Here is an 18,711-nt window from a genome sequence, read left to right as displayed (position 1 = left end):
CTAGTTATTAGGAATCTAACTTTAACTTTCATTGCATGTTCTATTGCCTTTTTTTTTCTCCAAAATTATCTTCTTCTTTTTTTCAATTTTTTTGAGGTTTTTTTAGAATTATTTTATTTATTTTTAATATTAAACTAATTAAGAATTTAACTTTACAGTTTTTTCTTTAAAACGATGTGCAATGCTACAATGTTTTCCCACATTATTTTTATGATTTTATTTTATGTTGAACTAGTTGAGAATTTAGCTTCATAGTTTTTTTTTTAAATATTGTAAATTGCTACAACATTCACCATATGATTTTTTTTTATGTTTTTTTAAAATTATCTTTATTGATTTTATTATTTTTAATATTGAGCTAGTTGAGATTATAATTGTAAATTTTCTCATTAAACACTATAGATTGCTATAGTGTTTCCCTACATAGTCTTTTTCTTTTTGTTTTTTATAATTTTTTTCAAAATTATCTTTATTAATTTTAATTCTTTTAATATTAAGTTAATTAAAAATTTAACTTTGTAGTTTTTTTTAGAAAACATTTTAACTTGCAACAATTTTTTCCTATATAATATTTTTTATATTTTTTCTCCAAATTCCCTATAATACATAAACATATCACAAAATCACGGCATTACACAGACATGACATTTAGGCCCCGTTTGTTTGCAGGAAAGTTGTTTCCTTTTGGAAAGTGAATTCCGGGGAAAGTGAATTCCGGGAAAGTGAATTTCGAGAAAAATGAATTCCTGAAAAGTAAAGTATTTTCCGATGTTTGGTAGTGTTATGGAAAATGAACTGGAAAACACTTTCCAGTGTTTGGTTATGTTGCCAAATTTTCCTTTGACTGGAAAGTGTTTTCCATTTATCAACTTTCCTAACAGCAAATAAACACAAAAAAGTTTGGAAAATGATTTCCCATAAATCACTTTCGGCAAAACAAACACAAGAAAGTTTTGCCAGAAACCACTTTCCAGAAAACAAACACAGCTAAAAAGGAAAACACTTTCCTGAAAATTAAGCAAAAAAAATTTTTGACTAAAAAATATTTCCGTTGACCAGAAAGTGTTTTCCGTTGACTGAAAAGTGTTTTTCGTTGACTGAAAAGTGTTTTTTGTTGACCAGAAAATGTTTTCCGTTGACCAACTTTCCTAATGACAAACAAACACAGAAAAGTTTGGAAAGTGGTTTCCCGGAAACTGTTTTCCAGGAAACAAACATGACCTTAGTTCAAGTGTAGCTGATGTTGGCAGGACAATGTATATAATGCTTGTTTGGTAACGTGGCTGCATATGAGGTTCCCGCAGCCACACATTATAGCATTTGGTTTAAAAGAAAAAAATATATCATGCTGGTAGGATCGACTAAAATAAAAAATTGTGCCACAGGTTTTGAGAATAGTAGAGTTATGCTCCACTATCGCACTATTCACTTTAGTGAATAGTTTAGTTTGTTTATTTTTTTTAAATCAATGTGAAAAGTTTAGTTTATTTTTTTCTTGTATTGTTCACGTGAACATGAATAGTATTTTTTTTATAATTAGTTTGAGGTGAATTAAATTGTAATTTTTTTTTTAAAAAAATCATGTTTTACTCGAAAAACTAGTATTTAATATTATTTAATAACACTACATAAATTAGAAGGATATCGCATGATGATGTAGTATTTGTGGAATTTGATTGCAATTTCAATTATCTTCTTACCGGGTTCGACTCAGTTAAAAAAAAAAATCAATTTTTATTTTTATTTTAACTGTGTTTTATTCAAAAAATTAAAAGGTGATCGTTTGATGACGTAACAAAAAAATTCAATTTTTGTTGTTGGGCGCTTAAGAGACCTTGGAAAATATAGTCCTTGCTGTATAGATTTCATATGTGATGACATTCCACATAATTTAATGGAATAATAAAAGATATTTGATATCAATATTATTTATTTCATGATATAATAACAGTAGTTAAATCTACAATGTTTAAATTAAAAATCAATAATATTTATATATATATATATATATTATTTTATAACCTTAATTTAAAAGGTATTTTTTTAACCAAACAAATTAAACTACTTCCTATTCAACTTTAATTTCAACCACAGTTTTAACCAAACATGTATTTTTCCAAACCAATCTCAACTAAAAATACTTTTTATAAAACAACTTGTTTAAAACCACAACCACAACAACAACTTCAATGCCAAACATAGCCATAGTGTTGTCTAGTAACTACACGCTGTCTTCAAGGGTGACTTTCTAATCTTCTTGACAACCCTTCCATAACATATCCTTGGTTTAGCGTTATGATCTTTTTTTTTTCTTCACCTCGAATTTTGTATCTACCTCTAAAATTTTTCAAAAAAATACTTTAATTTGTTTTTTTTAAACTTGATCTATGTTCATTTGATTATTATTTTTTTATTTTAAATAGTTTATAAAATTAATGTCTTTTCAATTTAATCCTTCTTCAATTTTTTTATCTTTCAAATTGATATTTATTTTTTTATTACTATTTTTATATTGAATTAATTTTTATAGTTGGATTTTTCTTATATTTTTATTATTTTTTTTTGTTTTTCTATTAAATTTGATTCTTATTTTTTATTATTATTTTTTTACCATAATCAATTTTTTAAATTGATATATTTTTTATTTTATCATATAATATTAAGATTCTTGATTGAATCATAAGTCTAGAATTTCAAATGATACGAATTCAGGAGATTAACTTAGGTTTTTTATTTTATAAGCTTGTTTTTTTTTTTTAATTTCAACCTTAAATATTTATTTAATTAAAAATTGAGGTTTTTTAATTTAATTTCTTTTACTTTTTATAAAAATTTTCACTAATTTAAAAAATAACCCAGGTTATCTTAGTTTTTTTATTTATTTTTCCTTGTAAATTTTTTTTGTTTTTAAATATATTTAATTTTTTAATTAAATTAATTAATTATAAGTATAAAATGCATACTTTATAATATTTTATTTAATTTTGATTAAATATAAACAACAAGACAAGTGATTAGATTTCGTTATTAACCCTTTGGCCACCCCCCAAAAAATTAAATCTCATGACTTGGATATATATTTTTTTCTGGGCACAATTTATTTTTTTTTAATTCAGCCCGCTCAACGTGTGCTCCTAGCGAGTTTATTATCTACCTTGCGTGTAATTGTTAAATGTTTCCGTCCAGGATGCTAAGAAATTATTAGATATACTTCAATCATTCTTCTCATATAATATACCATAAAAAATTATTTAAGAATTTTATTTTAATATAATAAAATGTGGATAACTCTTGTTATACTGAATAGTTTAATTCAATGTGGTAAACTAAGCCCCCGGCCTATCTTAAAATAAGTATAAAAGAAAATTGTATTATGATTTAACATCCTTATACTTTAATATTTTAGATGAAATTATTTATGGACCACATTTAAATTAGATGGAATCTCTTAATAGATGGATGGAGGGTAGCGTTGTTTAACATTGATTACTTTCAAGGCAAAATAAATTAACTCAAGAGTCAAGACGTTGGAAACTTAATTGATTATGAGTTAAAATATTAATTAAGGGCTAAATTAATTTTTTCCCTTTTATTTATTCACCATTCCCTAAAAAGCACTTCTTCACCTGCCTTCACCCTTCACTATGTTTGCTATCCTATGCCCATTTTTAGCGGGTGAGGGAGTGTGGAATTAGCAACACAAATAATATTTTATTTAAGTGTTTGTTTTTGCACACTAGACTTTATTTTTTATATATATAAATTTACCTTTTGTTTTAATTTTTAAAATATTTTTGAATTATTTTAATATATTAATATTCTTTAATATATTTCTAAATAAAAAATAATCTTTACTACAAAGTCAAACATTACCATAACATCTTTTATTAGAGATATCTTTAATACTGCTAGGTGCTGACTGGGTAGATTTATTTATTAAGCTGTTTTGACCACCTTGCAAAATAAATTTGAGGATGATTGCACTAATAATTAGTACACTCTATTTTTTCTTAATCCACGTGAATTTTAATTTTTTTTATTTGAGTACATTGATTTTCTCAAAAGAAATCTCAATTAGGTATTTTCATTTGCCTTCTGTTAATTTTTTGCACTGGCGTATATGAATTTTACTTCTTTTTTTTCATTCTGATAAACCAACTTTTTTATTGTTTAGATTAGATATTTCAGTCAATTTTTTATTTTTTTAATATGCATTTCTTTTTAGTAAAAGTACCCTTTAAATAAGATTATTTTTAATCAATGAAAATATTGTAAATTGAAATAAATTATTTAAGAAAAAAATATTTTAAAATGTAAACTCTTTTTCACTGAAAACTATTTTATACTTAATTAAAAATTATTAATAAAATGAAATATTTATTATTTTAACTAGATAAAAGAACATCATGTGATTGCAATATAAATAATTTTTAAGGATAATTTAACTAGTCAAGTATTGAGTTTGACAAGCATTTAAAAATAAATATGAACACGTTTTTTAGTAAAAGTATTTGACTGGCATAATTAAAAAAAAAACAAATAGTATGCCAAAACAAGAAAAAGTAGTGCTCATGTACTATTGAAAAAAACAAAAAAGCAACTATAGCTGATGCACCGACGTTGCGATTTTCCTTTAGTAAATGTCGAAGTCCATGTCAGCAAAATGGAGCCATTAACATAGTTTGGAGGGAAGTGCTTGATTAAATTCTTGAAAATATTAGTGTGTTGGAATGGGAAGAGAAATTATATACTTGATTGAGAAAAGTTGTAAAGCTAATATACTAACAGTTTTTTTTTCTAAAAAAAATATATATTAAAATAATAATTTTTATTATTTTTCTAATTTATTTTTACCATAACATATCAAAACAGTAAAAAACATAAAAAATTAATTTAAAAATATAGTTGTAACGTAAATGTTTTTAAAAAGCATATTTTTTATGCTCATGGATTTGTATATTGAACTCTCGGACGTTGTTGCCATTGTATTGTATTTTCTAAATTGCTTGATTGTTTTTGTGTTTTAAAAATATTTTAAAAAAATTAAAAAAATTATTTTTTATTTATTTTAAATTAATATATTTTAATGTTTTTAAATGCTATATCAAAAATAATTTTTTAAAAATAAAAATAAATTATTAATATGCATTTTAATATAAAAAAATTATTTAAAAACAATGCTAGGTAGTGCTTTGCTTTATCATCGGACAAAAAAAAACAAAAAAAAAAAGTCTTAAATTAGAATTTGAGATTTGTGTTTGATCTGCATCATCTGCCAAATTTTTTTTGACGAGGATCCTCGTCCTTTGACTTGTTACTATTACTTCTAACTTGTCGCCGACGACAATTGTGAAATTACAAGAGAAAAGAGCAATTGTTTTTGCATGCTTTAGAGTTATATTGAAAATGATAATGACTTTGCCAAGTAGACAAATTAGAGTCAAACGTTGATGGTATTTTATATAAATTGGTCCAACGATGACGAGCTGCATGATATATTGAACTCTCGGACGTTGTTGCCATGTCGTGTGTCGTTATTCAATTGCAGGTTATTCTTTAAAAGTTATTTTTTAAAAAAATAAAATAAAAACCGATAACATGAAAAAATAAAATAAAAGAGAGCTATAAAAATAAAAAAAATTAAGCTGTAATTTTTTTAGAAAATTCAAAGCCTAATTGTACCCTATTATGCTCAAAAATAGAAAAAAAATACAAATTCAAGGTTAAATTGAATGATTATTGAATGAATTTGTATAAAAATTGAGTCCAATAACATAATTAAATTTTTAATAAGCCAAATTGATTTAATTATGGGTCAAATTAAATTTTAATTATATTTAATAATTAATTTGAGTTCAATTGAAGGATTTAATTAAGTGCAACAACTTAATTATACTTTAAATGGGTCAAATTAATTTTATTTTGGGCTTCATTGATAAGAAATTTAAGTTTGAGAGCCTAATTTTGGCTTAATTGAGAAGATTAGAATTTTAACAGACTAAATTTAATTTTTACTAAGTTAATTTATTGAAATTAGGGGCTAAATTGCATTTAATAAAAAAATTAGAGTCAATTAGGTTTCAATTGAAAGCAATTGAAAGAGGGAGGATTGAAATGAACTTTGACAAAAACAGGAATCGACATTGTTCATTATCTTCTTATTTTTCTTTGAAAAAGATAATCAGGTTATCTACTTTGCAGCTGTGCTTAATGTCCACTAAATTTGACAAATCTTATATGAAAATGATCCTCTGCACTTTTTCTACAACATCATGTGATCAATTTAGGCTAAATGACAATAAATCATATCTGGTGATAGCCTAAAGAGGCAAACTCAGTCAGCTTTTGTCTGCAAATTTGTAACTTATGATACATACTTTGAGCTAACGATTGTGATCCTTTCCAACTGAATCAAGGGCTGCAATTTTTCCCTAATATAGACAAGATTGCCCTCTTCCACTGCCTATAAATAGAGGTGGATTTCATGGCCTAAGGGAGGAGAAATTCGAGTCTAAAGTCAACAAAAAAAACAATTTTTCTACCAGTTTCTGCAAATTTTCTTCTCTCTTTCTCTCTCCACTGTGACCTTTAGCCACCACCACCCTCATCACCGGTTTTCTCACCATCAGCTCCACCACAGGAAGCCAACACAACCACTCACCTATTACCAAGAGCCACCATAAGTTTCTCTCTCCTATTTGCAGCCCCTTCAGTGCGGTTTTTCTTCTTCTTTTGCTTCCTCTACCGCCAGCCACCATCTATCACAACCTCAGCTACCGTCCTCACGACATCCCTCACCGTTTCTACCACTAGCCGGCCACCAAGCAGCCACAATGACCTTCTTTCCCTTCTTCTTTCAGCTTTTCTCTCTCCTTTGCAACCTTTTCTTTTTCTTCCCAAAGCCAACTCCGACCACCATCATCTCAGCCGAAACCCCCTAAGCCACCAACCGAACCACCTCATCATAGCAGCCACAACCCCTTCAGCCAGGTGAGCCTCCTTTCTTTTCCTTTCCGCCTGCCTACTGTTCACTGCGTGAACAGTAGGTGTGAAATATAATTCACGTCTTACTGTTCATGTAGGACGTGAATTATATATATGTGTTTGTGTGTGTGTTATAATAAAATAAATAAAAAACATTGAAATCATTTTTTTAAAAAAAATATGATTTTATCATATATTTTTTATTAATTTTGTATAATATCAGGTTGTATATTTACACTGTAAAATACAAATCTAATATTAAAATACCCGGTTTAGATTGAAATTATAAAAAAAAATCTCAAAAAACTTTTAAATAAATTTTTATTTTTTTAAAAAATATTTTATTACATACGGCCAAATCCTGAAATTTTTCCAAGCATATTTTTCATAAAAAAACAAAAATTGCATTTTTTTCATGTTAAAAAAATCCAAAAATGGATATCATAACCAGTTTATGATTATCCATTAAGATTTAGCCAACATGTCAAAAATATTTTTTCAATTTTTTTTTAGAATCTAAATGTAGACTTTAATATTTGTGTGGTGTAAAATTACACAATAAAGTATACCCTCAGGTATTAAAGATACAAAATGTAAATAAATACGATGCTAAAATTCAGACTTTAGAATGGTTAGGATTTTACCCAATAAGGTAGAGACTTTCTTACGAAGATAAATCTGCCTTGAGCCTTAGAAAATACCAATAGATACTCGACTCAGAAAAAAATAATTACACAACAATGCAACTTATCTTAGGTAGGGTGCACTAGGGGTGATGCGTCTTCTTCTTGCACAACCAGTTCTTTACTTAGATTCTCGCAGACCATAGGTTCCTAATAACTATAATACTAGGTGGTGACTCATGAACCTTAATCATAATTTTATGATTAAATTCAAAACCCTTTCCAGCACATAACACCTCACACTAGAGGCACGACAAAAAGCCTATGTCATTGCCAGACGATATCACGCCGGCTCGCACCCCGCGACATCGTGTCTGGAAAATGAAAATTGAAATTTCAAGATTAGGTGAAGTTTTGTTGCTCTAAAAGTCAACCCTGTGCTTTTCAACAGGGGGTTTCAATTCTGGAGATCGCAACTGGCAATCCATGAAAAGTAAGCAATAGTTGCAAGATTGATTTCTAATTCCTTTATAACACAGACAATGTTTGGAATCTGATAGTTAATGTCCAATTACTGCTTTCTGCTCCCTTTTTCCTTTGAACTAAACTGGGATTTTCCCTTGCATTTCTCCTTTAAAAACAGGCAGAAACTAATGGATGGTGATTTTCCCTCAAGAAGTTGACAAAGATCAGCCCCTTCCAAGTATTTAAGCACCAAAACAGCAGAAATTAATTGTTTGTGCTGCTATACTTTGAACACAATCTTCATGGATTCTAATGGTTGTGCTGGGACAACACCTCATGTTGTTCATGGCTACCTAACCACACCTCTTGTTTTGGGCCAATGTCCAAATGACCAGATTTTCTCCTCCTCCCCACTCCCATTTTTTCTCTTGCATGTTCTCTCTCTTTCTATCTCTCATGAATCTTCCACACATATTGTACATAATGCAACCATCTAAATATTTTTTCAATCCACCGTCCATTTACAAAATATTTTTTTTATGATTAAATGATAAACACCAACATATTCATCACTCCTCAAACTCTCACTCTTTCTCTTGCATGTTCTCTCTCTTTCTATCTCTCATGAATCTTCCACACATATTGTACATAATGCAACCATCTAAATATTTTTTCAACCCACCGTCCATTTATAAAATATTTTTTTTATGATTAAATGATAAACACCAACATATTCATCACTCCTCAAACTCTCACTCTTTCTCTTGCATGTTCTCTCTCTTTCTATCTCTCATGAATCTTCCACACATATTGTACATAATGCAACCATCTAAATATTTTTTCAACCCACCGTCCATTTATAAAATATTTTTTTTATGATTAAATAATAAACACCAACATATTCAACACTCCTCAAATCCTCCAAATTTCAAGGGAAGCGTTATCAGGATTTATAAATATTTAGAATCATTGAGTAAACACAATAAGTCATAATTTTTATCAAGCAAAGTCTTCTTAAAATTATCAATTATCAATTAGAATATTTAAAAAGAACACTAAAAGAAACATTCATGATCACTTGGCATTCCCCGAGCTTTTGACCATACCTCTCATCTCCACATGTACTAAGATATTAGTCTCTATCAAGAAAAAAACTTTATACAACACTTACCCACATGAAAAGTTGTTCAAACACAAAACCCTAATAAGATTTGTCTTTTATATTATGACCATGAGCATTACATTAACGAGTGTCATGCCTTGAAAAAAGAAATAAAAAGATTAATCGCGAGAGGTTATTTCTTTCAAACTCTTCACATCATAAAGTGAACATCATCAAGGTCTATAAATACCTTGGAGTTACCAGTTAAACATAAAAGGATCATAATTTTTCCTAACATAATATTTTTTTACATATTTTCTCTCTTGTATTTTCTCTCTCATATACCTATCAATTTAAACATTAAAAAGTCACTCGTTTCATACAAGATGCTTATTTTCTTAGGAATGATCGAGTCCATAACTAAACCCATAAATCAATCCTATAATCAAGTTCACATCTCTTGACTTGAGATCACAAATGTTAAAAACCTAATATTTTTGTTAAGTCTTTTCACAGCTTCATCAAATTCATACACATAGTAAATTGTTGCATAAGATGGTAAAACCTGTTGGTTCTAGGTCGATTCAAATTTATTTCCTAAGAGAACGTTTTATCAAACACTACAAATTTCAGCTAATTAAGCGAGATTAGATCATGCAGAAACATAAATTTTTTACTAATCAAATTTCACCACATGTTATTTTATTTTAAAAAAGAAAGAATAAAATAAAATTGAAATATATGATATGAAAAATAAATGAGCCTTCATATATTTATTGTCAATGAAAGGTTGACACTTGGGATGAGATATTCAATATATCTTGTCATAAATGCAAGATCTCGTCGAGATATTTTGTCATAAATATAAGATCCCGTCGATAAATACCAACTAATAAAATTATGTCTTGTGGCATTGAAAAAGAACCTAAAAGCCCCTACAGATCTCTATAAATGGAGGGCCTCAATTTAGAAAAAGAGGATGCTCGGAGAGACAAATTTCCTTCAAGACAAATTCTTCAAGCAAGGAAGCTCTCTTTTCAAGCAAGGAATCTCTCTTAAAAGTTCTCAAGCCTTCTTTATTTACGCTTGAAGTCTACAAAGAATGAAACTATGTTGGATCAAAGCCAAAACATCTCATAAAAGTTCTTCAACAACACATTGAAAACAAATCAAAAGTACTCTTCAAAGTATCAAATCATCATATCTCGTTTCGCAATACACGTCTAAATTTGCGTTCTTGTAAAACACAAATCCTGACTTGATTTATCAAATAAATCAAGTCATCGTACATCAAATCCAAGGAAAGAATTAGATAATTATTTTATTTTTTTTGAAAGAATACTTTAAATAAAGATTATATCCATTTATATAGTTAATAAAATTATATATTTATACATGTGTATACTTGTTTAATTTTATGTATTCAAAATTATTTTTACAATCATTTAAAAAGAAATTGGGAAAAAAAAATCCCCAGCAACAGCCAGCTCCCACAAATCAAAAGTGCCCCTGAATCGGTGCATTATGCACACACAGCTGCCAAATCCTAAACTGGAATATCTTCGGCACAACGCATTTACAAGTCGTACATCCCCAGCTTCCCATGGTTTAGAGACTGTTTTCTCCATGGACATTTAAGGATTTGAAAATTGAAACAGATAATGCACCTTTAAAAAGGAGCTGGAAATGTGTGGCTAAAAAACAGTTGACATTAATCACTCATAAGCATAATCCATTGAAAAGACGTGTGAATGGGCAAATCAGAAGTTCCCAAGTCACAGGATTGTGTGGTAGGGCAAATACCATGGAAACTTCTGTGTATCAATCAAAAGTTAAGAAACAACCTAAGATCAATCTGCACAAGTCGTACCATATAAAACCTATAACATTATGTTTGTCCTTATAATAGTTTTTACTGTTATAATTTGAAAAACTGATTAATTAAATATTTTTTAAAATATTGTGAAGGAAAAACGTTACCACGCCTTAACAGTACCAAACAGTGCCGCTTGACGAGCAATGCCGGACAAATCATGGGGGGAAAGACCGGCAACCAGTCAAATCAACGTAGTTCTCAGGCTCAAGGAAGATGAGGGCAACTGCTGCTTTATGTTTCGAAAACTGCATCCAACTGTAAACTTTATGGACAGTAGGTTTTTTTTAGAAAAATATTTTCCTAAAAATTAAACTAAATTTTTCTTTAATTAAAAAATATTTTACATTGATCAATTTTTTTAATAATAAACAAATTTTAAAAAATTTAAAAATAATTTGTTTAAAAATAAATTCCAATAAACAATCCTATCCTTATAATCTCTCTAAAGGCGTGTCGTTTCCAGTCTTCGACTTGTTAAAAAATAAGGAATAAATCTTACAAATTAAAAAGTTAAATAAGAATGAAATTGAAAAAAATAATAATTTCATAAACGATATTAAATAAAATAAATAATAATCAAAATAATAAAAATCAAATCTTAAAAAAATAAAAGATGAAGAAATTAAAATAATAATAATTAACATTTCATAAATTATTTCAAATAAGATAAGTAACAATCAAAATAATGAGGACCAAATTTGATAGATAAAAAATTTCAATTAAAAAATAGAGAAAAACAAATAACAATCATAAAAATGAGAACTAAAGTTAATTTAAAAATCAAATTCTAAGGGATGAAATTGAAAAAAAAAATTTCAAAACAAAATATATATATCAATCAAAAGTTTGAAGGCCAAATTTAATATAATCAGCAAATAATATGATATTTTTAAATTTTTTATAATTTTTGAAAAGTGTTTTTTGCCCAAAATAAAAGGAAAACACTTTCTTGGAAACCAAGTTAAATTTTTCTTTGACCGGAAAATGTTTTTTATTTACCAACTTTTTTAATGACAAGCAAATACAAGAAAGTTTGGAAAGTGGTTTCAAGGAAACCACTTTCCACCAAACAAACGAGGCCTTAATTGCACTCCATTTTGCACTTAATTTAAAGGGGCAGATATTGCCTTACCATCTTGCCTTCTGGGTGTTAAAAAACATTTTTATGTAGTTGAGATTTAAGAGGTTTACTGAAAACCTACTTTTCTGTCTCCTGTTGGCTCATGAAGTATTGAAAAAGACTTCGGCTATTCTGGCCTTTTGCTCTAGTGTCATAGGCAGCAACATGTGGGAAGAAATTGTGAGGTGACGGGTTAGCCAGCATTTTGTTGCTTAACAGCCAAAAAAGTAATTAATAAAAGTGATATTTAGGATGTGATGTATTCTAACGCACACCTTAGTAAACTGAAGAGGCTTACAAATTGCTTACCTGGTGCATATGAAATGTAGCTGTGCCTCAAGTTAGTTTGCCAGCTACGGGGCATTGAGAAACCACAATTTGCAGAAAATTCATTTCTCACCTGATTTTACTTTTAGTGATCCCATATCAAATCTGCTGATGCCATGCAAGTCTTGATAGTTTGGATGAAATGTCCATCTTGGTTGCTTCTTGTATTTTTCATACTTGGAATCCACAGGTTTCTGGATGGTAAAAGCTGGTTTACGTTGATTTTATCTCAAGATTAGTCGGAAACAGCAATATAATTTGCGCTCTTGTATGTTCCATTTTGAAAGCATTCTTCTGACACTTTCACCATAACTACTTGCTTGCTACTTCAACATTCAAATATGAAAATCAAAATAAAAATATTTAGGATTAAAAAAAAAAAAACAACACGGGAATATTAGTATTAAAAAATAAAATTAAAAAAAAGATCAAAGATATAAATTAAAAACTAAAAAAACAAAGATGGAATTCAAAAACAAAACAAATTAAAAGTTAACTCTAAAAATTTGTAGGGCCGAAAACAAAAGAGATGAGATGGAAAAAAAAAACAAAGAAAAATGAAAAAAAGGAGAGGATTTCCGCCACCAGACCAGAGGTTTGTTCATGATACATGTCGTGCAAACATGGAGGGTTGTCGAGAGGATTTGAGCATGGCTGTTTGTGGTTAATTATCATGCTGCTACCAAGGTCTAATTCCGATCTCATGTGAGATGATATTTTGTGTGTGCGGGAAAGCCAGTGATACTTTTAATGCTCTTATCTATTATTAAAAAAACAATAACTCTTTGTTCCTCAACTTCACCACTCTTTTGCTCCTGTTGTTTCATTCCCTTTGAATTTGTAAAGGGTCAAGGCTGTGAAGCAAGTTCATTGTAAAACAGCTATGGCTTGGAAAGAAAACCTAACTTGTCTTCCAATAGAAATCTGAGCGCGCTTTGACAAAAACGCAAGGAATTGAAGAAGATCGACGTTCAACTATCATATATGAACATCTACGAACAGTTCATATTCCTTTGCAACAAGTTAAAGCAGGAACTGCAGCAACTTCTTATTGATCTGAAAGAAGAGCTCCTGTCCAGATTATCATTCGCAGTGTATATATTCGAAGTCGAACTCATTTCCTACATCATAAACAAGTGAAGAATCCCGGATTTGGATTATTGGCACAAGACTCCTAAATCTCTATGCCCAGCAATGTCCCTGTGAAAAACAACACATTTTCAAAATATCGAACCAAGATCTGATTGATCATGAACCAAGATTTTAGACAAATAAATGATTAACAGGTCTACAGATCATCAAATTTAAGGATTTCATGATAAAATGCGTGAAATACAGTGTTTTTTCCCCCCTGACTACTTCAAATTTCTTATGTTTCAATAATCGGCTTCAAGGTTAAGAGTTTTTTTGAAGAGGTTATCAAACAAATTAATGAGAACAACATTAGCTTCTTCAATCTAAAAAAAATGGTATTATTCTTTTTTTATTTAAAAAATAACTTAAAACTTATAAAGGAGAAATATGAATAACTTCTAAAATGTGTTTTTAGTACAATTTTTTTTTTTTTAAATGAAAACTAGTTTTTCAATTTTCTAATAAAAAATGAAAACTAGTTTTTCAATTTTCTAAACAGAAAAATATTCATTTGAGCAAAAAATTTCAATTTTCTTTTTCTAATTACAGTTTTCTTAAAAAATTTAAAGTATTACTATATTTTTCTTCAATGATTTCATTGGAAAATAAAAAAATCCAAATGCAGAAGGATTACACTTTTCTCCTTAACGTATGATTTTGATTGCATATCCGGTTATGTTGCCTTACCAACTACTACCTCTCTGTTCTCAATACTTTGAAAACTTATTTTTTCCTGTTTCATGCTCCCTCAAAGTTTTTTTTTTAATTTACAGTGATAAAAATCAAGCCAGCATCAAATAATCATCTTATTTTTCTAAGAAAATTTATATTATATTATAAAACTTGAAGAATAGTTTTATATTGCGCCTTAACATCCAATAAGTAATTGTTTGGTTTCTAGGTGTCTCGCTAGCTAAGCAAGTTCCAGACGACCAAGCCAGAGTACTACTACTCATTGGGTTGGCTGCCATCACTGCATAGTGGTGGCTTGAACTATCTTTCTTTCTTCTTCTTTTTTACCTTAAACTGGGTGCTGGCATGAGTTGTTGTGTGGACTTTTGATGATGATGATGGGATGTTTTGTTCTTCTTGGATTGAAGACAAGCAAAGAGGGTGGCTGGAGGAGGTATGTGAGCGAAGGAGTTGAAATTGAGGACTACTAATGTTGTCTGGATATCAGCTTCATATGGATTTATAAGGAACTTAATGTAATAAAATTGATGAGAGGCTTAACTATAGGAGTTCAAATATAGTATGCCACTTGTTCGAACCACAATCCAGAAACAATATTGGTTTTGAGATTTAACTGGCTATCATACTTGTCTGATTTTCTCGTAACCAAATTCGCCAATGATCATATCAACATATATCCATGTCATGAATTTTGTTCCACCAAGATCCAAAGAAACTTTATACAATGAATTCAAAATTTCAAATTACAGCCATCAATTTTCTTGAATCACAAAATGGGTAACCTAAAGATTACCTCCTATTGCAGTTAATATCTGATAATGGTTTCACAGACATATCAAAGGTTTTCCAAAGAACAAAAGAAAAAAAGAAAAGAGAGGAGAGATATTAAATGGAATACATCTGAACGGTCAATTTTCCTATTCAACAAATAGCAGGAATCTGCAACTACGTCTTATTGATCTGAAATAGCCCAAATAAAAATCATCATTTGTCGGATTTTAATTCAGTTGGTATAACCTGGTATTGAAGGTGCTTCCTTTCCTCGATCTTCCTCATATCCACTTCTCTAACATGCACAACCCCCTCCTTGCTGTTCTGCCTGGGAAGAATTGACAGTCGGCTTGAGGTTCACATCAACCATGTCTTCCTGTTTTGTGGAAGAAAGGGTTTCCATCCCTGGCAAGGCAGCAGCAATCTTGCGGAATAGAGGCTGCATTTTTTCATTCAGAAATCAGAATACATACAATAACTTATCAAAAATCTTTAGCTACCTGCACAAGGAAAAATGAAATTATATGTTCACATAAGGCCATATTTCCCCTAGGATTGGAGCAGCTTGACAATATCAAAACCTTGTGTCTCACTCTCACCTTTATATTAAATCCTGCTTTCGCACTGGTTTCTATAAACATAACTCCAAATTCACGAGCCTTGCCGTCTCCTTCCTCTATTGAAACTTGCCTGTTTGATCACCGAATAACATAATGAAAACAAAAAAAAGATAACAACAGTGCTGAATTGTTTCAAGCTAAATATAGAATTCAACTAACAGAGAGGACTATTAACTCCAAGTTCTAAACAAAACAAAGGATCGCAACCAGCAAAGTTCTTAATTTTTCAAAAGAGAAAGAGACTAAAAGAATCAAAGTAAAGCTTTCGTCCTCATAAAATTTAAGACGCGCGGCTAGACATTCATCTTTCACTTCTCAATAACTGAAAGTAACAGAAAACAAAATTAACTTTACGAATCGAATAGGCAGCATTACTATGTAGAACTGCCGATACAGTTCCCCAGTCTTCTCGCTCAAACACAAATAAGAACAAGAGGATTTGAGTAGAGCAAACAAATTAATAAAGATGTTCATAGAGCTCTTATGGCAGATGATGCTCGCTTCTCCAATGACATTCCTAGACGCTAAAAACCAGAGTGATCTCACACACAACGTGCCACGTAAAAGAACAAAAGCCGAGAGGTCACTCATATCTAAGTAATGTGGATATCAAACCAAGAAACATCATCCATCATGTTATTCTCATTAGTTAATTTCTTACCTCTTATCAACAAGATCGGTTTTGTTTCCAACAAGGACAACAATGACATCACCACCTCGCTCAGTCCGTACCTCCTCAATCCATTTAGAGGTGTTTAAGAATGATTGTCTATCTGCATGGACACAGTTTAGCAAGCAATTTAAGAATTACAAATGTTACATGAGTACAACACTAAATATCGCCTTACAGGCAGCGCCCCCTCCCTTCCCCTCCTAAAAGAAGGGTGAAGGTACAAGCACACATGGGCAGATGTTATACAAGAGATCGAGGTTTATTTTCTAAATTCTAATATGTACACACTAGAACACATATTTCCAATAAAACCAGTATTCAGTTCTTAAGATAACTCACTAGCTACATCATAGACAATTACGGCTACAGAAGAATCCCGGATGTAGCTCGGTATAAGACTCCTAAATCTCTCTTGGCCAGCAGTATCCCTGTGAGTTAACATACACGAAGATTCACAAACTAGAAACCAGGAGGAAAAACAAATACACCATGGAAACAAGATACAAGAGCATTACAGCACGAATCAAGTTCTTTGACAGAGTAACTGAAATGTTGCGTATAATTATAACACACAGTATTTCATGAAAACTCGACTGACACAACACATTGTGCTCAATTCAGACCAAGGTAATAACCCTGTCTTAAAAGGGCATCATCTTGCACAAATATTTTTCTTTAAAAAAAATGAAACAACGTTGTAGGTCCTCTCCACTCAATTAGCGATACCAGCCACTATAGCAGCCTGTTAACAACAATATTGATTCTTTAGGGTGTCCATTTCCACGATCATATGCATTACCTTACTCCTAATTAATTAATTTCCATGACAAAATCACCGACCACATAATTTTCTCAACCTTATACGCCTGCTAGGTATCGACATGATCTGGTAATCATCGTCTTTCGACTAAAGAATTATGATACAGGTAAAATGAAATGCATTTTCCCCCAATTTCATTATATATATAATAATCTTAATTAACAAAAAAATGAAATTGAGACAAAAGGGCTCACCAAAGTTGCAGCCGAATTGTCCGATCTTCGAGGTACATTGTTTTGGACAAAAAATCAATTCCAATAGTTGCCTACAAATTCACAAAACAAAAAATTAAGGGATCAAGAATTGAAATTAAGTCTAATTAGCGTGCACAGCACGTAAGATTGCTCTTGGAATCCAAACATTCAGATTAATAATGATTAAAGAAGGAAGGAAAGATGGAAGAACCTGGTAAGTGGTGTCGAATTTATCATACATAAAGCGAGTGATAATGCTGGTTTTACCAACGGATTGATCGCCAAGGAATACCAGCTTGTATTTCGCCAGAGGGGATACTGTTGCCATTTCTTCTCCTCCTTTCTTCTATTTATCAATATTTATCAGATCTGTCTCATCCAATATATATTTATTTTTCCTCCCTTAAACAACTGCTGAGAAAAACGCAAACGAAATTACGCAGAAGCGATGGCAGAATGATGCTTCGGTTTATATGGGGGAGGGAGGCTCTTTTAAGGGAATGAAAGAAACCGCCAACCAGGATGGGATGATGCGGCTCAGTCAAACTCAGTTTTTTTGTTGATTGACGTTTATGTCCTCCTTGGAAGACCCGCCTACAAGGCTACAACCAGGCCACAGGCCCCCTGATCTTCATTGAAGTCAATGCCCGCCTCTCTTGTTCATGGTATTGCTCTCTTTTTTACGTCAGTTGGTCCAAATAAATAATATAAATGTATTCTATTAAAATTATTATGTTTAAATTGTATCCATATTTATAAGGATTTATTTATTTATTTTTCTAACAAATGGAAATGGTCAAGAAAAGAAACTCATTTCTTTTATTATATATCCCAAAGAACTTCAATAAATTAAATGCTAACAGGGTTAAAATTGAATTTTTATTTAAATTTAATGAATAGTATTATTTAATTTTAAAATTTTATATTATAAATAAAAACTTAATGTATGCTCATAAGTTAATATATTTAATTTATAAAAATAAAAACCCATCACGAAGGTCAAATTATTTTCATAATAAAATATTGAACAACAAGTATTCAACAAAAATGAATTCAAGAAATTGTCAAGACATAATTATATCACAAAATAGTTTTTTTTCTTTCCTATGAATCATTTTCAAAAAAATTTCTCCATAAAACCCACTTCTTTGATTATATCTATTTTTTCTTATATAACAACATATTTTTTTATTTATAGCATAATTCTTTTAATGAAGACTTGTTGTGTGATTTTAAAAGCTAGGTTAAGTAAAAAGGCAAAAACATTATGATTTTTTTAAAAAAGGAATAAATCATTTGAGAAAATTGT

The 18,711-nt window shown here is 29.9% G+C and overlaps 1 protein-coding gene across 1 annotated transcript; it reads right to left on the bottom strand.

Annotated features, from left to right (window-relative positions):
- Nucleotides 1-15,019: 15,019 nt before the first annotated feature.
- On the bottom strand, nucleotides 15,020-17,916 carry RABH1C (RAB GTPase homolog H1C). The gene is made up of 6 exons (XM_011032713.1): nucleotides 17,614-17,916; nucleotides 17,403-17,473; nucleotides 16,728-16,816; nucleotides 16,377-16,488; nucleotides 15,695-15,785; nucleotides 15,020-15,534 (listed from the first exon to the last, which is right to left on the bottom strand). Exons 1-6 carry the CDS (start codon nucleotides 17,728-17,730, stop codon nucleotides 15,391-15,393), a joined length of 624 nt encoding a protein of 207 aa, XP_011031015.1. The 5' UTR covers nucleotides 17,731-17,916; the 3' UTR covers nucleotides 15,020-15,390.
- Between the last annotated feature and the right edge of the window lie 795 nt (nucleotides 17,917-18,711).

Source organism: Populus euphratica, unplaced genomic scaffold (assembly GCF_000495115.2).
Source record: "Populus euphratica unplaced genomic scaffold, PopEup_1.0 scaffold45.1, whole genome shotgun sequence".
NCBI classification, from domain to species: Eukaryota; Viridiplantae; Streptophyta; class Magnoliopsida; order Malpighiales; family Salicaceae; genus Populus; species Populus euphratica.
The sequence above is the reverse complement of the archived record's forward strand: the minus strand, read 5'-3'. Positions and strand labels throughout refer to the sequence as shown.